This window comes from Nicotiana tomentosiformis, chromosome 9 (assembly GCF_000390325.3).
Source record: "Nicotiana tomentosiformis chromosome 9, ASM39032v3, whole genome shotgun sequence".
Taxonomy (NCBI): Eukaryota; Viridiplantae; Streptophyta; class Magnoliopsida; order Solanales; family Solanaceae; genus Nicotiana; species Nicotiana tomentosiformis.
Window position 1 is genome coordinate 101422187 of NC_090820.1, and position 23329 is coordinate 101445515.

General features: G+C 38.0%; 2 protein-coding genes across 2 annotated transcripts; both read left to right on the forward strand.

Annotated features, from left to right (window-relative positions):
* Nucleotides 1–667: 667 nt before the first annotated feature.
* Nucleotides 668–5362, forward strand: LOC104102289 (uncharacterized). Its single transcript, XM_009609971.4, has 3 exons — nt 668–837; nt 2714–4982; nt 5072–5362. The coding sequence occupies exons 1-2, from the start codon at nt 777–779 to the stop codon at nt 3238–3240; spliced, it is 588 nt and encodes a 195-aa protein (XP_009608266.1). The 5' UTR covers nt 668–776; the 3' UTR covers nt 3241–4982; nt 5072–5362.
* On the forward strand, nt 3804–17398 carry LOC104102290 (uncharacterized). Its single transcript, XM_070185437.1, has 6 exons — nt 3804–4260; nt 4433–4649; nt 5072–5308; nt 16594–16648; nt 16731–16825; nt 16960–17398. The coding sequence occupies exons 1-6, from the start codon at nt 3804–3806 to the stop codon at nt 17396–17398; spliced, it is 1500 nt and encodes a 499-aa protein (XP_070041538.1).
* Nucleotides 17399–23329: the final 5931 nt, after the last annotated feature.

A 23329-nucleotide genomic window follows, 5' to 3' on the forward strand; every position in this document is an offset into this window, starting at 1 on the left:
TAGTTAATCAATAATAATTACATATGATCACCCTATTTATTTTAATTATATGTGAAACTTACAAGTAATTAAGATAGTAAGCTCCTGCAAATTTGGATCGAATTGAACAATGAACATCACAAATTACATTAAAATGTATTATTTCGGTAGAACATGTTCACCTAAAATAACTATTCTCAAAGTACATGATTATGGTGAAGCTTGAGCGAACTTGATAAAGCTTTATTTAAATTCGATAAAAGAGTTTATCAATGTTAATTAGAGATTATCATCCCTATTTATTTAAATTATATTAGAAACTTACAAGTAAGATCCTGTAAAATTGGATTGAACTAAACGATGAACACCTCTAATTACCCCAAAAGGTATTATTTTGATAGAACATGTCCGAGTAAAATAACTATTCTCGAAGCACTTGATCAAAATGGATTTTGATTGATTCTTGATGAAGTTTTGTTTAAAATTCGATATAAAAGTTAACCAAAATTAATTAGAGATAATCATCTTATTTATTTAAATTAATATGAGACTTATAAGAAAGAACCCGTAAAATTAAGTTGAATCCAAGAATGAACACCTCTAAAATTTTTAATCTTAACATATATAAAGTATTATGGACCAAAGTGTATAATATGCAACTTTGACATATATGTGCATTCCTTAGAGCAGGACGTACAATCCCCATAAGCGTCCCTCATCTCTCAAAATTACACCGTACCAAAAGATCCCTAAACCCTCATCTCTCAAAATTAATCTCTTCCAAATTTCTCTCAAAGATGAAGCCTCAACCTCATTCTTCATCTCCGCTGGAAGCAACTGGCGATATCATCCGGCAAAGTAAGTTTATTTTTTCTCTGTTTTCTGAAGTTTCTTTCTTCCTATTCGCTTAAAACCGGAATCTCTTTCTTCTGTTTCTTTCTAGTCGGAGGTTCACTGTTGGGCTGCTTAGAATGCTGATTGTTGTTGTGAATATTGATTTGGTGTTGAATACTGATTGTTGTTGTTTTGGAGCAAAAAGTGGGATTTTGTGTATCGGGGTTGCTATGACATATGGCCTCTTCTAGCATGAAAAGATATACTGCTTGTTTAATGTGATTTTGTTTTATCACTTTGTGTGTATTGTGGGAGGGAGTCCTCAAAAGAATTAAAATAAGATCAAGTAATGTATATTAATTAACAATGATTAATAGAGTGTATGAGTTAAGTGATAAAAATTTATGGGCAAATACTCTGGCTATCTTAGACTAATTGTAACATACAGAATCACAGATTATAAGGTTAACTGCGATTCCCGTGCTTCTTGAAGCACGTTCATAATCTCAAAGATAGGATAATTCAATTTTTTTTTTTTTTCTCTTTCTCCATTTGATTCTTCTCCTCCATGAATATGATACTGAAAACTCAAAAACTTTTCTATAATCTTTATGATATTTGCATCAGATTCAACTCTTCCAATAGCAGCACATCTAGAAAACTCCTCCGTCCAATGAAAATGTGAATAGTATAAAGCTTCTACTAACAACACGGAATAGAAATATAAGCTATCACAATGTTGAATTCCTTTAACAGTTTCTTAAATCTGAAAGAGAAATGTCCAATTTCCCCATTCGGATATTGAGATCTGCTATCCAAATAGGAATGCCAAAACCTCTGGCACTAAAGGAGTTATGTATATTTGTGTATCTATTTATAGGTGTAGAGTATAGTCTGCTGCATCATTTTGCATTTAAATTCAGCTGTTGTAGTCTTTTGGTTCAAAAAAAGACATGTCTTTTGAAGGAATTGTTCTCAGCCCACAACACTAAATCTACAACTTATATGACACGCTTTCTAAGGCTCTCGTCATTGGCTTCGACTTCATTTTCATTAGTTCGGCTTGCCAAGAATAAGAACACAAATGGGCAAAGAGCATTAAACCAATTTTCAAAACTTCAATCGGCACACAAATTCTTCACTACAGGATAAAAGATCCATAAATTTAAAAAGCAAAAGCTGAAACTTATCTGTCAACTATTTTTTGGTTGAATCTGAACCAGCTAAATTTAGTACTATAAACTAAAAAACTCTCACCTAAGAGAATAGAAGCCATAATTTGCTATCACATCCAACTTGAAGGCCAATAAGCATGAATACCTATCTGGTCGTGATTATTGTTGTGAGAGATGTCTTATGAAGGCAGATTTTTTTAAAGGGGGTATTGCATATAAAGAATTCATGACATTGACTTATCTTGTCTTTGCTTCTTTTTTTCATTCTCTTTTCCCTCATTCTTTCTGCAATTCTTATTTCTCTTGCTTTAATTATTAATTGTAAGGTGATTTTAGTAGCAGTTGCTACAGATTCTTTCATCCAGTACATAATACCTTCCAGCTTTTCATTATCACAAACATCTTATTGTAAGAATTAGTAATGTGATTATGGATTGCTTTCAAATTATGTATTTGGAAATTTTTTTATTGTTCTTATTCTCTTGACACTTTTTTTCTTGTGCTCCAAAATTTATTTGCTTTAGATTTATTCTCTATCTTGTGTAAAAGTTGCTATTTGATTCAAGATATATAAGTGAGTAACTGATAAGTTCATTTACATTTATTTTCCAAATTAAGCATTGTATCTTTCTGAATGTAGCAAAATTAGCCTCTAAATTGTATAACCATGGTTAAGTGATCTTTCTTTTTTAAGCATCTTGATCTTATTTTATTTTTCTTTATAGGAAATTTTGAAATGGACAAGACTTGGATGCGCTATAACGATAGATTGAGCGATGTATATTTAAAAGGAGTTGAGGATTTTCTTCAATTTGCTTTTAAGCACACAGAACCAGAAGGTGAAATTCCTTGCCCTTGTAAAAAATGCAACAATGTTTTTCACAAAACTAGAGACGAAGTAAAGGAACATTTAATAATTTTTGGGATAGTCAAGGGGTACACTCGTTGGCTTTTTCACGGAGAATTTGCACCCAAAGAGCAAATCACTAATAAGAATGAAATAAGACAAGAGGAAGTAAGAAAAGGGCAAGGTGATGATATATTTGAAATGATTTATGATGCCACTGGCCCTGATATCACGAATTGTTCTGGTGGGGTTGATCCTTCTGAACCAGCTTCGGAATTTTCCAAATTACTGGAGGATGCTGCACAACAACTTTATCCTGGTTGCGAGAAATTCTCCAAGTTGTCACTGATTGTGGAGCTGTTCCAAATTAAGTGCCTTTATGGATTGAGTGATAAAAGCAACTGACTGCATAATGAAGTTAATTAAACGAGCACTTCCTTCTAGTGAAACTTTACCGGAATCATTCTATGGAGCAAAAAAAGTGATTCGAAGTTTAGGTCTTCGTTATGAAAAAATACATGCTTGCGAAAACGATTGTATGCTGTTTTGAAAACATAATGCAAAAGCTGAATCTTGCTTGGTTTGTGGCGAGTCTAGGTGGAAATCAAGAGAAGGTCAAAAAGCTAATAGGGCTACTACAGAAAAAAGTGGAAGCAAAATTCCTCGAAAAGTTTTACGTTACTTTCCTTTGAAACCAAGATTGCAAAGGTTGTTTACGTCACCAGAAATAGTTTCAGACATGACATGGCATCATGATCAATATTTGAAAGATGGGGTTTTTAGACATTCAGCCGACTCAGATGCATGGAATCATTTTGATACATCTAACCCGGGCTTTGCCAGAGATCCTCGTAATGTTAGACTTGGATTAGCATATGATGGGATAAATCCTTTCGGCAATTTAAGTGTTTCTCATAGCACTTGGCCAGTAATTATTACTGTGTATAACCTACCCCCCTTGGATGTGCATGAAACAACCATATTGCTTCTTGTCTTTGTTGATACCTGGCCTTAAAGCTCCCGGAAATGATATCGATGTGTACTTAGAACCTTTGGTGGATGAGTTGCAAGAATTGTGGTATAATGGAGTCGATGCATATGATGCTTCGAGAAAGGAGAACTTCTGTATGCGGGCAGCACTCTTATGGACTATAAATAATTTTCCAGCTTATGCCTACTTGTCTGGATGGAGCACAAATGGAGCTTTGGCTTGCCCTTCATGCAACAAAGAGACTCCGTCTACTCGATTAAAGTATGGTCGTAAGTTCTCTTACATTGATGCTCGTAGGTTTTTATCGCCTAATCATAAGTGGCGGGGAAATACACGTGATTTTAATGGGGAAGTAGAAAGAAGACCTGCTCCAAAAATTCTCTATGGAGATGATATTTTAAACCAGTTGGATAGCTTGGAAGACATTAAATTTGGTAAGACCCAAAAGAGAAAAAGATACGAAAAAAGTAAAGGCATTCATAATTGGAGGAAGAAAAGCATCTTTTTCAAACTTCCTTATTGGAAAAATAATCTAATACGCCACAATTTAGACGTCATGCATATTGAAAAAAAATGTGTGTGACAATATTATTGGGACGTTATTAGATATGGAAGGAAAAACGAAAGATAATTTGAATGCTCGTCGTGATTTGAAGGAAATGGGTATAAGAAAAGATTTGCATCCAACTCAAAGAGATGGAAAATGGTGTTATCCAGCAGCATGCTATAGTTTATCATCAGACGAGAAGTCTAAAGTATGCAAGTTCTTGAAAACTATTAAGGTTCCAGATGGATATTCTTCCAATTTATCACGGTGTATAAGGTTAGAGGGTCGTAAAATTTATGGACCGAAGAGTCATGACTCTCATATTCTTTTGGAACAACTGCTTCCTTTTGCAATCCGCGAAATCCTGCCAAACCATGTCTATAAAGCTATTACTGAGATAAGTATTTTCTTCAGAGAGTTATGTTCAAAAACTGTACGAGTTGATGTGTTGGATCAACTTGCAACTCAAATTCCAATTACGTTGAGCAAAATAGAAAAAATATTTTCGCCGACATTTTTTGATATAATGGTGCACTTGGTCATTCATCTTCCAAGAGAGGCTACGTTTGCTGGACCTGTACAATACAGATGAGTGTACCCAATAGAGCGGTATGTTTGTATTTTATAATTTCGGTTTAATTTTATGTGGCTTGTTAATTTTTCGTGCTACACGTTTAACTGAATGTTATATTATGCAGATTCTTGCGCAAACTGAAATGTTATGTTCGCAATAGAAGTCGACCTGAAGGTTCTATTGCAGAAGGGTATATTGTTGAAGAAAGTCTAATATTTTGTTCAAGATATTTACATGGAAGTGAGAAAGGGTATAATCGAGTGGATAAAAATGATGAAGATGATCATGTTAAGTCAAACTGTGGATTGTCAATATTTGAACAAAAAGGTTGCCCTTTGCTAAGAGATACATCTAGAAATTTGTGATAACCCAAAATGTCATCTTTAAAGTTAATAATTAATTCAATATTCTAAGACCTCGAAAAGCACTACTTATCATTACACGACTTGCGTGCGCAGTCCGTAAAATTTTCCGGAAAGTTTTTATGTGAAAAATGGATTAAAATGTGAATTAGAGCTTTAAAACTCAATCGAGTTGACTTTGGTCAACATTTTGAGCAAACAGACCCGGATCAGTGTTTTGATTGTTCCGGTAGGTCCGTATCGTGATTTGGGACTTGGGCGTATGCTCAGAATCAAATTCCGAGGTTCCTAGCCCAAGATATGGAATTTTGATGAAAAAAATAAAAGAATTTAAGTTCAACTAGTGACCGGATGTCGAATTATGTGCAAACGACCCCGGAATAGAATTTTGATGATTCCAACAGCTTCGTATGGTGATTTTGGACTTAGGAGCGTGATCAGAATTTTATTTGGAAGTCCGTAGTGAAATTAGGCTTGAAATGGCTAAAATAGAAATTTAAGTTTGGAAGTTTGACCTTGGAGTTGACTTTTTGATATCGGAGTCGGAATCCATTTTTGAAAATTTTTATAACTCCGTTATGTCATTTATGACTTGCGTACAAAATTTGAGGTCAATCAGACTTGATTTGATAGGTTCTGGTGTTGTTTGTAGAAATTGAAAGTTTCAAAGTTCATTAGGCTTGAATCTATGTGTGATTCGTGTTTTAGTGTTGCTGGATGTGACTTGAAAACTCGACTAAGTCCGTATGATGTTTTAGGACTTGTTGATATATTTAGTTAAGGTCCCGAGGTGCTCGGGCGTGTTTCAGATGGTATTCGGAGTATTTTCCTTCATTTTGGCACTGCTTGTAGCTGCTGATTTCCGGTATTTTAAACCTTCTTCACGATCACAAAGATTGGGACGCGATCGCGCAGGCTTAGTTGAGGCAGTGTTAATTTTGTTCTTCGCGATCGCGTGAGTTCAACTGCGATCGCGTAGGTTGGGCTAGTCTGTGCATCGCGATCGCGTGGCATTGTTTGCGATCGCGTAGGGTTAATTGAGGGCTGCTAAGTTTTGTGCTTCGCGATCGCATGAAGCGGGATGCGATCGCGTAGCTTTGAGACCTTGTGACTCGCGAACGCGTGAAGAGGACTGCGATCGCGTAGAGATGGGAACTCTGTGCTCTGCGATCGCGTGAGGATATATGCGATCGCGTAGAGTTAATTTGGGCAGTGGTAATTTGTGCTTCGCGATCGCGTGTGGATGTACGCGATCGCGATGAGTAAAAGCCTGGGCAGAATATTTAAGTTCTAAAACTTTTTCAATTTTAACGAATTGGAGCTCGGATTGAGGCGATTTTTGAGAGATTTTCAGAGAAAACGTTGGGGTAAGTGTTCTTAACTCAATCTTTGTTAGATTACCCGAATTTATCACTGTTTTTAACATTTAATTGGTGATTTAAGTTGGAAAAATTCGAAAATCCTCTTTGATAGATTTGAGGATTTGAGGGTCGAACTGTTATTGGAATTTAGTCATTTTGGTATGGTTAGACTCGTGGTTGAATGGGCGTTCATATTTCGTAACTTTCGCCGGATTCCGAGACGTGGATCCCATGGGCCATTTTTGAGTTAATTTCGGATTTTTATTGAAAAATATAGTATTTTCTTATAGAATTGATTCTATAATTTTTGTTGACTGTATCGAATTAATTATGACTAGATACGAGTTGACCGAAATCGAAAAATCGAGGAAAAACCATGCTACTTGGTTAAATTGGAGCAAGTCGAGGTAAGTGACTTGTCTAACCTTGTGTGGAAAATTTTTTTCCTAGGATTGGTATTGAAGTGATAAATTGTAATGTGTTGAAAGTCGTGTACACGAGGTGACGAGTGTGTACATGGGCAAAATGTGAAAGATTATATTTTTAAATTGTGTAGATCACTGTTGCGCATTAATTAAACTATTTTATTCTGATATATTCTTCATCATTGATTTAATATTTATATTTTAAAGTTGTCTGATTTTTTCCTGCTAATTGTTTTACCTGTTTATTTAGAACTTGGTTTCATTTATTCTGTGCATTATTTGAAGGTTGATTTTCTTTAAAATAAATATTATTAATATGAATTATTTGATACTTAAAATTTGGTATTGAAGCAATATATTAAGATTTTTAAATATTATTTTGCTGAATTATTTATTGCTGAATATTTTTGTATGATTTTCGTACTCATTGTGATGCAGTCGTGAGCTCTTTATTGTGAAAAAATATTATTGATGATTTATTTTGGCAAGTTAAATTATTTGAGCACTTGAGGTGCAAATTGTGATATTGATACGTATGCGGTGGTATAAGGTCTGAGTATTGAAACGCATGCGGTGAGATAAGGGTGGCTTGATACGCGTGGCTAGTAGGGGAAACTACTAGAAATCATGCGGTGTGATAAGAGTGGCTAAAACGCGGGATGCTATTTCGAGAACAATATTTTCTTTAAATAAATTGTGAAGGCTCCCGCGGTGATATAAGGAAAATGGGATATTATGAATTTATTTATGATTTGGGACTACGAGGCGGTACCTCGGTAGTGCCCTTGTTGATATTGATTTATGGTCGTAGTTGCCTTTGATTTTTATTGTGATTTTTCTTAAAGTTGAAAAGAAATTCTTTTTTGTTTTCACGAGGTATTTATTTGCCATTATTTGGTGTAATTAAATGTGACATACTACTTGATTCACTTCCATCGCCATTTTATCTTATTAAATTGTTTAAACATTTTTCCATGTCATTATTTATTCTCCAGTAGGGTCTGTCTTGACCTCGTCACTACTCTACCGAGGTTAGGCTTGACACTTACTAGGTACCGCTGTGGTGTACTCATACTACGCTTCTGCACATCTTTTTGTGTAGATCCATGTACATCTTACTAGTCTACACGTTAGTGAGTTACCTGCGCACGGAGACTTCGAGGTATATCTGCCAGCGTTCGCAGACTTCGGAGTCCCCTTCTATCATTTTTATGTTGCTTCCTTATTTTTCTTTAGACCTTGATATATAGAGCATTGAGAATAAAATTTTAGAAGCTTGTGACTTATTTCTACCGAATTTTGGGAGTTGTAATTATTTGAATTGTAGTTTATTTATTTCAGATATTTATGATTATTCCGCATTGATAAGCTTACCTAGTCTTAGAGACTAGGTGCCATCACGACCTCCTACGGAGGGAATTTGGGGTCGTGACAGTTGGTATCAGTGCTCTAGGTTCATAGGTGTTATGATTCACATGCAGGTTTAGTAGAGTCTTGTGGATCGGTACGGAGACGTCTGTACTTATCTTCGGGAGGCTATGAAACTATTAGGAAAATATTCACTTCTTTGATTCCTTATCGTGCGTCATTGATTTAGCTTGAAACATATATCTCATATTCCTTTGTATCCACTCGTGTATGACATTGCGCACTCGGTATCAGTTGTGCGTCGACGGTTCGTGATGTCGCAGATGGACTACGAGGGAGCCAGAGATGCTCAAACATTTCCTTAACGTGTGGTTCCGACTGAAGATGCAGGCATATTGAGAGATCACCTAGTGAATCATGTGCGGGGTGCAACAGACATTGGCGTCTGGTTGATTTATACGAGCTGTGAAGGTTATTATTGTGGATCATCGGATGTTGTGACCTATGACTTCACGTCGTCCACTATCAATGGGTGGATTACGGGGTCATGTATTATATCAGTTTTGGGCCTGAAATGTATATATGTGGTACTGAAAGATTCCCTAAAATTTACACATGTTTAAGGCCTGAGATTTTGTAGAGGATAAGGTTGGGACTTGCGGTATATCCGCCTCCTTAATAATCCTATACTTCAATACCAAAGGAGTTATAGAAACAACTCTAAATTTGTAGAAGGTCTACTCAGCGTGGACGTCACTGTTGCGGATTTTGGGGTGCTTCGGAGGAAGTACACTTGTTGACGAAAGTCTGGACTATGTGGTTCGTGACAAGATTTGTCTGTATGGAGCTCTACTTTTGTGATTGTTGTGTATAAATAGGGGTAAAGGTTACCCCAAAGAAGAATCGAAGAGTATGTTAAGAAATGGGTCAGCTCAACAGTGTGGAGTCAGCATAACAAAAGAAGAAATTTGCCTTGGGAGAGATAATTCTCCACCGGTGTTTGTGGCAATCCTATGAAGAGGGCAGACCAGCCAATGCAACACCGCCCACTTGGCTCAGTTCTCAGAAACGCTTTTGAAAGAGTTTGTTTCCCCGGACTCTTCGTAATGCGTGGCGCATAGGGTCTGAACGGTTGCGTCAGGTCACCATTGACGGTGTCAGAATATGCCATCAAGTTCAATAAGTTAGCCCGTCATACTCCTACTTTGCTTCCTACAGCCAGAGGGCGAGTCCACAAGCTCATTAAAGGACTCAATTATGATCGTAACATTTTGTACGACTCGGGAGCTACAAGCTGATACTTCATTTCTGCTAGTTGTACAAATTGCCAAGATATTAGAATGTGTTCGGGATGAGGAAAAAAAGGAAACTAAGGAGACCAAGACGTCTCGAAGTTCTGTGGGATTCAGTGGATTCTACGCTGCAAGTATAAATCATTATGGCGGGGGCTCGGGCAGTCGGCCAGCCCAGTCCGCACATCGGATTACTCGGGGTGCTCCAGTAAGTTCTTTTAATGCACCACCGACATGAGTTCCTACAATGGTTATTCCAGTTATCTGGCACAGACTTAATATGAGCAGCCTAACCCGCAAAGGGGTTGTTATGAATACGGTGATACTAGGCACATCATGAGAAAATTGTCCCAAACTTGGGAGAGACTTATTTCATCAAAGCACTCAGGCTACGTGCCCCATTGCAGTTACTACACCACCCACACGACCAGTTAGGGGTGGAGGACAGACGGGTAGAAGGCGTCCTAGAGGTGGAGACCCATCTGTTGATATATTTGTTTTATGGTATGGCGGAGGTCGCTACATCAGTTGGTGTCGTTACAGGTATGACCTTGATAAAATATAAAGGAATAATTTCCTTAACTTGATTCGGTTCTGAGTATCGAGACGAGTCCTCCTATTGTGCTCCACTTATGAGTGAGTTTCATAATTCTATAATCTACTTATGTGTTTACTCCTGTTGGGAGATTCCATGGAGATAACTACGCCTATCATTCCATGCTGGTCACTAATAAGACCCGTGAGGCTAAATGTGACTTTCTGTTACTTATTTCGGTAAGTTTTGATGTAATTTACGGATAATTAATTACAAATTGTGAATTATATGCCCTACCAGTGTGGGGTTCATTATCTGTTGTGATTTTGTTTAACGGAAATTATTTAGAAGGAGCAAATGAAAAGTTTTGATTGGCACGATGTGCATATTACTTGTGATTTAGGACCGAGGACGAGATCCTCGCATTTTAATATAAACTGATATGTTTAAACCAGGATACGAGCTGCGGTGAAAGTTATATAAGGACGAGATCCTTGTGAGAAAAATTCTTGTGTTTAAGTTCTTCCTTGTGAATTTTAATTTGTACTATAGTAATAATAGGGAGTCATGCCTATTAGGCTTATTTGAAAATTCTATATGAAATTCTCTGTGCATACTTGCCAATTTTGTGTTGTAATTATTGAGTTTTAACCTACGAGGTAGGTTCCCGCCCAGGTGACGTTAAATGTGACTCATTAATTCGGGTAAATAATTATGAGGTCGTCATGCTTCATATCTCGTTATCGGTATTGTGAATGTTTGAAACGAGATTTTTGTTAACATAAAGTTAATTGACGATTTTGTAATTGATTATGAACAATTATTAAGACCAGATTGACCCAGAAGAGTGCTCCGTTCATATGGACCGAGGAATGTGAGGAGAGCTTCCAAAAGCTCAAGACAACTTTGACTACAACCCCAATGCTGGTATTACCTATATGTTCAGGGTCTTATATTGTGTATTGTGATGCGTCGCGTATTGACCTCGGCGCAATGTTGATGCAAGACGGTAGGGTGATTGCCTGCGCATCTAGACAGTTAAAGGTGCATGAGAAGAATTATCTTGTACACAACCTTGGGTTAGCAGCTATTGTTCATGCCTTAAAGATTTGGCGGCATTATTTGTACGGTGTCTATTGCGAGGTTTACACTGATCACCGAAATCTACAACATCTGTTTAAATAGAAGGATCTTAATTTGCGGCAGCGGAGATGGTTGGAGTTGCTTAAGGATTATGATATCACCATTCTCTATCATCCTGGGAAGGCCAATGTAGTGGCCGATGCCTTGAGTCGTAAGGCGAAGAGTTTGGGCAGCTTAGTATATTTACCGGTAGCAGAGAGGCCTTTAGCCTTGGATGTTCAGGCCTTGGTCAACCAGTTTGTTAGATTGGATGTTTCCGAGCTGAGCCGAGTTTTGGCTTGTGTGGTTTCTCAGTCTTCACTTTATGACCGTATCAGGGAACGTCAGTATGATGACCCCCATCTGCTTGTCCTTAAGGACACAGTTCAGCACGACGATGCTAAGGAAGTCATTATTGGAGATGACGGTGTATTACAGATGCAGGGCAGGCTATGTGTGCCTAATGTAGATGGTTTGCGTGAGTTGATTCTCCTAGAGGATCACAGTTCGCGGTACTCCATTCATCCGGGTGCTACAAAGATGTATCAGGACCTGAGACAACACTATTGGTGGATGCGGATAAAGAAAGACATAGTGCGATATGCAACTCGGTGTCTAAATTGCCAACAAGTGAAATATGAGCATCAGCGACCGGGTGGATTGCTTTAGAAGTTGGAAATTCCAGAATGGAAATGAGAAGGGATCACTATGGATTTCGTTGTTGGACTCCCACGGACTCAGAGGAAATTCGATGCAGTTTGGGTGATTGTAGATAGATTGACCAAGTCAGCTCATTTCATTCCTGTGATTACTACTTACTCTTCAGAACAGCTGGCTCAGGTATATATTTGCGAGATTGTCGGACTTCACGGTGTACCGGTATCTATCATCTCTGATCGGGGTACACAGTTTACCTCACGGTTTTGGAGGGCTGTACAGCGAGAGTTGGGTACTCGTGTGGAGTTGAGTACATCATTTCACCCTCAGACGGACAGACAGTCCGAATGCACTATTCAGATACTGGAGGATATGCTTCGTGCGTGTGTGATAGATTTTAGGGGTGCTTGGGATCAGTTCTTACCACTTGCGAAGTTTGCTTACAACAACAATTATCAGTCGAGCATTCAGATGGCTCCGTATGAGGCCTTGTATGGTAGGCGGTGCCAGTCTCCAATGGGTTGGTTCGAACGGGCGAGGATAGACTATTGGGTACAGACTTGGTTCAAGATGCCTTGGAGAAGGTTAAGTTGATTCAGGATCGACTTCGTACAGCCTAATCTAGACAGAAGAGTTATGCGGATCGGAAGATTAGCGATGTTGCATTCATGGTTTGTGAGCGGATATTGCTCCGGGTTTCGCCTATGAAGGGTGTGATGAGATTCGGGAAGAAGGGAAAGTTGAGCCCTAGGTATATTGGGCCTTTTGAGATTCTTGAAAGAGTTGGAGAGATGGCTTACAGACTTGCACTACCACCTAGTCTCTCTGCAGTTTATCCGGTATTCCATATTTCTATGCTTGAAAAATATCACGGCGATCCGTCTCATGTGTTAGACTTCAGTTCGGTTCAGTTGGACAAGGATATATCTTATGTTGAGGAACCAGTGGCTATTTTAGATAGGAATGTTCGAAAGCTGAGGTAAAAGAACATTGCTTCCCTGAAGGTTCAGTGGAGGGGTCATCCGGTCGAGGAGGCAACTTGGGAAACCGAGCATGATATGCGCTGCTATTATCCACACTTATTAACCAGCTCAGGTATTTGTTTTCTAACTCCGTTCGAGGACGAACGTTTATTTTAGAGGTGGAGAATGTGATGACCCAAAATGTCATCTTTAAAGTTAATAATTAATTCTGTGTTCTAAGACCTCGAAAAGCACTATTTATCTTTACTCGACTTGCATGCGCAGTCCTTAAAATTGTCTGGAAAGGTTTTATGTGAAAAATGGATTAAAATGTGAATTAGAGCTTTAAAACTCAATCGAGTTGGCTTTAGTCAATATTTTGAGCAAACAGACTCGGATTAGTGTTTTGACAGTTCCGGTAGGTCTGTATCGTGATTTGGGACTTAGGTGTATGCCCGGAATCAAATTTCGAGGTCCCTAGCCCGAGATATGGAATTTTGATGAAAACATAAAAAGAATTTAAGTTCAAACAGTGACCGATATCGAATTATGTGCAAACGACCCCGAAATAGAATTTTGATAATTCCAACAGCTCTGTATGGTGATTTTGGACTTAGGAGCGTGATCGAAATTTTATTTGGAAGTCCGTAGTGAAATTAGGCTTGAAATGGCTATAATAGGAATTTAAGTTTGGAAGTTTGACCGGGGAGTTGACTTTTTGATATCGCGGTTGGAATCCATTTCTGAAAATTTTCATAGCTCTGTTATGTCATTTATGACTTGCGTACAAAATTTGAGGTCAATCAAACTTGATTTGATAGGTTCCGGTGTTGTTTGTAGAAATTGAAAGTTTCAAAGTTCATTAGGCTTGAATCTATGTGTGATTCGTGTTTTAATGTTGTTGGATGTGATTTGAAGACTCGACTAAGTCCCTATGATATTTTATGACTTGTTGGTATATTTGGTTGAGGTCCTGAGGGGCTCGGGCGTGTTTTGGATGGTATTCAGAGTATTTTCCTTCATTTTGGCACTGCGTGTAGCTGCTGATTTCTGGTATTTTAAACCTTCTTCGCGATCGCGAAGATTGGGACGCGATCGCATAGGCTTAGTTGAGGCAGTGTTAATTTTGTTCTTCGCGATCGCGTGAGTTCAACCGCGATCGCGTAGGTTGGGCTAGTCTGTGCATCACGATCGCGTGGCATTGTTTGCGATCGCGTAGGGTTAATTGAGGACTGCTAAGTTTTGTGCTTCACGATCGCGTGAAGCGGGATGCGATCGCGTAGCTTTGAGACCTTGTGACTCGCGAACGCGTGAAGAGGACTGCGATCGCGTAGAGATGGGAACTCTATGCTCTGCGATAGCGTGAGGATATATGCGATCACGTAGAGTTAATTTGGCCAGTGATAATTTGTGCTTCGCGATCGCGTGTGGATGTTCACGATCGCGATGAGTAAAAACATGGGCAGAATGTTTAAGTTCTAAAAAAATTTCATTTTTAACGAATTGGAGCTCGGATTGAGGCGACTTTTGGGAGATTTTCAAAGAAAACGTTGGGGTAAGTATTCTTAACTCACTCTTTGTTAGATTACCCGAATCTATCACTATTTTTAACATTTAATTGCTGATTTAAGTTGAAAAAATTCGGAAACCCTCTTGGATAGATTTGAGGATTTGAGGGTCGAACTTTTATTGGAATTTAGTCATTTTGGTATGGTTAGACTCGTGGTTGAATGGGCGTTCATATTTCGTAACTTTCGCCGGATTCCGAGACGTGGGCCCCATGGGTCATTTTTGAGTTAATTTCGGATTTTTATTGAAAAATATTGTATTTTCTTATAGAATTGATTCTATAATTTTTGTTGACTGTATCGAATTAATTATGACTAGATACAAGTCGACCGGAATTGAAAAATCGAGGAAAAAATATATTACTTGGTTAAATTGGAGCAAGTTGAGGTAAGTGACTTGTCTAATCTTGTGTGGGGAAAATTTCCCCTAAGATTGGTATTGAAGTGATAAATTATAATGTGTTGAAAGTCGTGTACACGAGGTGACGAGTGTGTACACTGGCTAAATGTGAAAGATTATATTTTTAAATTGTGTAGATCACTGTTGTGCATTAATTAAAATATTTTGTTCTGATATATTGTTCATCATTGATTTAATGTTTTTATTTTTTAAAGTTGCTTGACTTTTTCCTACTAATTGTTTTACCTGTTTAGTTGGAACTTGGTTTATTTTATTATGTGCATTATTTGAAGGTTGATTTTCTTTAAAATAAATATTATTAATATGAAGTATTTGACATTTTAAATTTGGTATTGAAGCAACGTATTAAGATTTTTAAATATTATTTTGCTGAATATTTTTGTATGATTTTCGTACTCATTGTGATGGAGCCGTGAGCTCTTTATTGTAGAAAAATATTATTGATGATTTATTTTGGCAAGTTAAATTATTTAAGCACTTGAGGTGCAAATTGTGATATATTGTGATATTGATACGCATGCGGTGGTATAAGGTCTGAGTATTGAAACGCATGCGGTGAGATAAAAGTGGCTTGATACGCGTGGCTAGTAGGGGAAACTACTAAAAGTCATGCGGTGTGATAAGGGTGGCTAAAACGCGGGATGCTATTTTGGAAAAAATATTTTCTTTAAATAAATTGTGAAGGCTCCCGCGGTGATATAAGAAAAATGAGATATTGTGAATTTATTTATGATTTGGGACTACGAGACGGTACCTCGGTAGTGCCCTTGTTCATATTGATTTATGGTCGTAGTTGCCTTTGATTTTTATTGTGATTTTTCTTAAAGTTGGAAAGAAATTCTGTTTTATTTTCACGAGGTATTTATTTACCATTATTTGGTGTAATTAAATGTGACATACTACTTGATTCACTTCCATCGTTATTTTATCTTATTAACTTGTTTAAACATTTTTCATGTCATTATTTATTCTCCAGTTGGGCCTGACCTGACCTCGTCACTACTCTACCGAGGTTAGGCTTGGCACTTACTGGGTACCGCTGTATTGTACTCATACTATGCTTTTGCACATCTTTTTGTGTAGATCCAGGTACATCTTACCAGTCTAGACGTCAGTGAGTTACCTGCGCACGGAGGCTTCGAGGTATATCTGCCAGTGTCCGCAGACTCCGGAGTCCCCTTCTATCATTTTTATGTTGCTTCCTTATTTTTCTTTAGACCTTGGTATATACAGACATTGAGAATAAACTTTTAGAAGCTTGTGACTTATTTCTACCGGATTTTGGGAGTTGTAATTATTTGAATTGTAGTTTATTTATTTCGGGTATTTATGATTATTCCGCATTGATAGGCTTACCTAGTCTTAGAGATTAGGTGCCATCACGACCTCCTACGGAGGGAATTTGGGGTCGTGACAAAATCTTGAAGAGCTTGAGCGAAAACAAGCTCATCTTTATATTTTGAGAAATTGTGAAGAAGTTCAACCATTTTTACGGTATATTTCTTTATGGTATTGTACATCGCAATTTGATTTTGTTAGCTTTTTCTCAATTATTATATTTATTTTTAAACAGGGAGTACGAGCAGAGTAATAGTAACATGAACTTCGATGATTCGTTTTTTCATCGAGTAACTTTTCAATGTATTTTTTATTCAATTTGTCATATTTATTTAGTATCATTAGATTATGCAATTATTTATTTTTGTACAGATCATGCAAATGCGCAAGGAAGGAAATTCACATGTAAGTTGCGGGTTGTATTCTTTGGCTAGAGGTCCTTTTGATGGAATTCAAAGATTCATGGGGTATGAAATAAATGGTTTTCGATTTCTTACTAAATAACTCGAAGGTAATAGGGTGAAGCAAAATAGTGGTGTTTTAGTAAGAGGAGTAACGAATGGTCAAAATACAAATTACTATGGTGTTCTAACTGAAATAGTAGAACTTCAATACTTCGAAGTAAACAAATTGTTTTATTTAAATGTGATTGGTGGGATATTGATCACATTGGAAAAGGAGTGAAAATAGATAAACATGACTTTGTTAGTGTCAATACTAACCGAAAGTTAGCAACAAATGAGTCATTTGTGCTTGCATCTCAAGCAGAACAAGTTTTTTATGTCAAGGATAATCTTCATCCCAATTGGTCAATTGTCTTGAATGGTCATTCTGCTTATTTTACTGATGGTACTGTCAATGAAGAAACTTTTCAACAAGATGCTCAAGATTTCTCTTGTACATTTGAAGAAGATGAAGACTTTATGTATTGGTGGAGAAATAATCTTGATGTTATCAGCACTGATTTTACCTTAGCTGATGATATTATTGAAGAAATCGAATCAGAACCTGAAACTGATGATGAAGATTTGTTACTCTAAATATTTAGAAGTCTTATATGCATATTTGTTTATATTCAGTTAATATTAAAACTTTTACTCATTTGCTTGAGAGATGATGTTTAATTCTTTATTATTTTACTAAATTTATGTATTACTTCATTGGAATTATTGTAGTTTATTTTTGGTAATATTGCCTTCTCGAATTGACTACTTCTTTATTCGGTCAGTTGGGCTTTTGTGTTAAAGCTGAGTTTTTTCTTTCTTTCTATTTTATGGTTTATGCGGTGTGGTGTTTGATGCCACTGTTTTGAGGCGGGTTACTGAGATTTTTGCTGAGAAGTTAGTGGTTAATATATTTGAGAGTTTTTCTTGAGAAGACTTCAATAGTGTCGGTGGTATATGCAGCAAAGACTTGAGCTTTGTGGAATTTTCAAGAGGGGTGAAATCTGTTTTGGTGTTTTTGAGTTTTTTGCTTGAAAATCTGAGGTGGAGTCACTGAGAATTTTGTTGAAAAGTTTGTGATTTAGATATTTCAGAGGTGTAATTCAGGAGACTACAAAAGGGTTGATGGTAAATGCAGTAAAGACTTGATCTTTATAGATTTTCAAGAGGGTTTTGAGTTTTTTGAATGAAAATCTGAGGTGGGTCAGTGAGATTTTTGTTGAGAAGTTTGTGGTTTTGATATTTGAGAAGTATTCTCCAGAAAATTTGGAAAGTCCATAAACACTTTCCGTGTGAGAAATGGGAAGGAGTACACTCTCTTGTCCTTTCACTTCTTTCTTCTCGATGTTATCAGTACTGATGTTACCTTAGCTGATGATATTATTGGAGACATCGAATCAGACCCTGAAATCGATGATGAAGATTTGTTACTATAAATATTTAGAAGTTTTAGATGCATATTTGGTTATATTCAATTAATGTTAATACTTTTTCTTATTTGATCAGCTGAGAATTTCAAAACTTGAGCTTTAGCCGTTGCTCATGGCAATGCCGTTAATGGCCTGAGCTTTGTTGCTTGTCCTCCCAATTAAAGTATGTTAATTTTTATTCTTCTTTGTTTAATGAAAATCCAGGCATGGATAGTACGAATTTCCAATTCATGTTCTGCCTTATAAAGGGATTCATAAGGCAATATATGGGATGAATGTTTTTAGATTGTGATGGGATTGCTTCTGTTAACTCTAGTTCCTTTTCTGGTGTGGTTTCAATCAGTGTCTGAATTCCAATATCAGCAATTTTAATCAAGAGCAGACATTTCTACTTTCCAGATTTTAGAGTAGTGGTTGGTAGAAACACAACTAAAAGATTACTCGTTTAAGATTAAAATAAGTATAGCACGCATGAACAACTATATATGTTGATGTTAGTTCTTCAATGGTGGCATTGTTTACTCCCACAGTAAGCCACATTTGTAATTACGTATGAATTGTTTTCAGCATCTTTGGACCATGTAGATTCCATGTTGTATATAATTTAAGCACATCACGGTTTCAACACGAATGTTGTAATACATGTAGCTACTATGACAAATAAATGTAGCTATTATGTCCCAACAATTGCTACGAGTTTTGAAAATTGAAGCAAGACTATTCTTTTAGCTATAAAATTATGTGCAATCAAATATATTGTGGCTAGAATATTACAATAGCTACAATGATGTCAAATGCATAGCAAAAAATTAGAATTAGCTACAATACTTATTGTAGCTATACAAATTCGTGGCTATATTATTTTGCCATGATATTCCATAGTAGCTATTGACCCCACTATTGCCATGCTTTTTATAACTTGAAGCAAAGATGTTCAATATTTTATTTGACATAATTTGTCGTGGCTAAAAAGTTATTATTGCTACAATAGTTCAAACATGTGGCAAAAACTAATAATTAGCTACAAAATTTTAGTGTAGCAATAAATTTGTTGCTATTTAGGCAGTTATTGCCACGACATAAATTAACTATAGCAAAAATGAGGTATTAGCTTTGCCAATTTAATTTTTGTAGCTAAAAAATTTTACCAATTTGTGAATAGCCACGAAACTCTAATTTTTATGGCTATTACCACGTAATAGCCACAAATTTTATATTCGTAGCTAAGAATTCGTAGCTGTAGATACAATTGTAGTGGATGCACTAGTAATATCAATACTCATGAATAAAACTAAAATTAAGCGTGTGTTAATCGATCCAGGTAGCTCGGCCAACATCATTAGATTGAAGGTCGTAGAACAGCTCGGCCTGCAGGACCAGATCGTACCCGCAACTCTAGTTCTAAACGGATTCAATATGGCATGTGAAACCACCAAAGGCGAGATAATCCTACCAATAAACGTGGTCGGAACCATCTAGGAAACGAAGTTTCACATGATCGAAGGCGACATGAGGTACAACGGCCTTTTCGGAAGGCCATGGATCCACAACATGAAAGTTGTACCCTTCGACCCTACACCAGGTCCTCAAATTTCCAACATCGAGAGGTGTCAAAATAGTGTACGGAGAACAACCGGCCGCAAAAGAAATGTTCTCCGTCGAGGAAGCGAAATCAATATCCTCGCATTCGCCGATAAAGGGATCGGGCTCAGAAGGAGAACGGGACACCAAATAGCAATCACAGATGTCGGCTTCGACCCAGCCAGATAACCAGAAGATCGAAGAAGATGATGGTCAAAGGGTCCCTCGATCTTTCATGATTCCTGATGACTCCGACTCCACCAAATCAACAATTAAAGAACTAGAGCAAATCACACTAATCGAGCACTGGCCCGAGCGAAAGGTGTACTTGGGAACGGGGTTGAGCCCCGAACTCAGGAAGAAACTTGTTCAATTTCTTATCGATAACATTGATTGTTTTGCCTGGTCCCATTTAGATATAACAGGGATCCCACTGGACATAACGACGCATCGTCTAAGCTTGGACCCGAGGTTCAGACCGGTGAAGCAAAGGAGAAGACCCCAGCCCGAGGAAAAGCACGCATTCATAAAGGACGAGGTAACCAAACTTCTCAAAATAGGGTCCATTTGGGAGGTAAAATATCCCGAATGGTTAGCCAACATAGTTGTAGTGCCTAAAAAAGGGAACAAACTTAGAATGTGTGTGGACTATAAGGATTTGAACAAAGTATGCCCCAAAGATTCCTTTCCGCTGCCCAACATCGATCGCATGATCGATGCCACGGACGACCACGCGATCCTCACTTTTCTCGATGCCTATTCCGGGTATAATCAAATACAGATGAACCCGAAGGACCAAGAAAAGACTTCATTTGTCACAAAATATGGAATATATTGTTATAATGTGATGCCCTTCAGGCTAAAAAATGCAGGGGCTACTTACCAATGCCAAGTAAATAAAATGTTCGAAGAACAAATAGGTAAATCAATGGAAGTTTATATTGACGACATGCTAGTTAAGTCCCTGCGCGTAGAGGACCATTTGACCCATTTGCAGGAAATATTCGAGATTTTGAGGAAATACAACATGAAACTCAACCCAAAAAAATGTGCTTTCGGGGTCGGTTCGGGCAAGTTCCTCGGCTTTATGGTGTCAAACCGGGGAATCGAGATTAACACCGATAAAATCAAGGCCATCGAAGACATCACCATCATGGACAACGTGAAAGCTGTACAAAGACTAACGGGACGGATTGCAGCCTTAGGCCGATTCATTTTGAGATCATCAGATCGAAGTCACAAATTTTTCTCTTTACTCAAAAAGAAGAACGATTTCGCTTGGACCCCGGAATGCCAACAAGCATTGGAAGAACTAAAATGATATCTATCGAGCCCACCACTACTTCACACTCCAAAAATGGACGAAAAACTTTGCTTGTACTTGGCAGTATCGGAAATCGCCGTAAGCAGTGTCCTAGTTCGAGAAGAGCAAGGTACGCAATTTCTCGTTTATTATATAAGTCGGACCTTAGGAGAAGCAGAAACTAGATATCCACACCTAGAAAAATTGGCACTTGCACTGATAAGCGCCTCTAGAAAGTTAAGACAGTACTTTCAATGTCACCTCGTATGCGTATTAACTACTTACCCGCTTTGTAATATTTTGCACAAGCCCGAACTATTAGGCCGATTGGCCAAATGGGCCATCGAACTCAGTAGGTACGATATCGAATATCAACCTCGTACGACCATCAAGTCTCAAATTTTAGTAGACTTCGTGGCCGATTTCACGCCAACCCTCGTACCCGAAGTCGAAAAAGAACTCCTGTTGAAATCGGGTACATCATCGGGAGTATGGATCCTTTTTACGGACGGGGCTTTGAACGTGAAGGGGTCCGGGCTGGGCATAGTTTTGAAACCACCCACGGGTAACACTATTAGGCAATATATTAAAACTACCAGGTTAACTAACAACGAGGCCGAGTATGAAGCCATGATTGCAGGTCTCGAGCTAGCTAAAAACTTGGGAGCAGAAGTCATTGAAGCCAAATGTGATTCTTTGCTGGTGGTGAGTCAAGTGAACAAAACCTTCGAAGTTCGAGAAGGTAGAATGCAAAGGTATTTAGACAAACTATTTGTCACTTTGCACTATTTCAAACAATGGACTTTACGACATGTTTCACGAGAACAAAACAATGAAGCCGATGCACTTGCGAATTTGGGATCGTCGGTCGAGGAAGATGACTTGAGCTCGGGGACTGTTGTCCAACTCTCGAGATCGGTAATCGAAGGAGGTCACGCCGAGATAAATTCTACAAGCTTAACCTGGGATTGGAGAAATAAGTATATTGAATACTTAAAGAGCGGAAAGCTCCCATCGGACCCTAAAGACTCTAGGGCCCTATAGACTAAAGCTGCTCGATTCACGTTGGCTTCAGATGGAACGCTATATCGAAGGACATTTGATAGACCACTGGCAGTATGCTTGGGTCCGGGAGGTACCGATTACATCCTACGGGAAGTGCACGGGGCACTTGTGGGAATCACTCTGGTGTCAATACATTAGTTCGAAAAATAATCAGAACAGGGTATTATTGGACCGATATGGGCAAATATGCGAATGAATTTGTTAGTAAATGTGACAAATGTCAAAGGTTTGCGCCAATGATCCATCAACCCAGAGAGCAACTTCACTCAGTCCTATCCCCCATGGCCGTTCATGAAATGGGGAATGGATATCGTCGGCCCTCTGCCATCGACCCCAGGTAAAGCCAAATTCATTTTATTTATGACTTTCTATTTTTTCTAAATGGGTTAAAGCGCAGGCGTTCGAGAAAATAAGAGAGAAAGAAGTTATAGACTTTATTTGGGATCATGTCGTATGCCGATTCGGGATACCCGCCGAAATAGTATGTGACAATGGGAAACAATTTGTTGGCAGCAAAGTAACAAAATTCCTCGAAGATCATAAAATAAGAAGGATACTATTAACACCATACCACCCCAGTGGGAACGGACAGGCCGAATCAACGAACAAAACTATCATTCAAAACCTAAAGAAGAGGTTGAACGACGCTAAAGGAAAACAGAGAGAAATCCTGCCCGAAGTCTTTTGGGCGTATTAGACAATGTCAAAATCCAGTACGGGGGTGACCACATTCTCCTTAGTATATGGGTCCGAAGCATTGATACCAATCGAAGTCGGTGAACCTAGTACCAGATTTTGATTCACGATGGAAGAATCAAATATGAGGCTATGAATACCAACCTCGAATTATCAGACGAAAGACGAGAAGCTGCTCTCGTCCGATTGGCTGTCCAAAAGCAGCGAATCGAAAGATATTATAATCGAAGGACCAAGCTCCGCCATTTCAAGCTCGGGGACTTAGTGTTAAGAAAAGTCACCATCAATACCCAAAATTCGAACGAAGGAAAACTAGGACCAAATTGGGAAGGACCATATCAGGTTCTCAAGAACGTCGGAAAGGGATCGTACAAGCTCGGCATTATAAACGGCAAACAACTATCAAGCAGTTGGAATGTGTCACATCTAAAACGATACTACTGCTAAGGTATG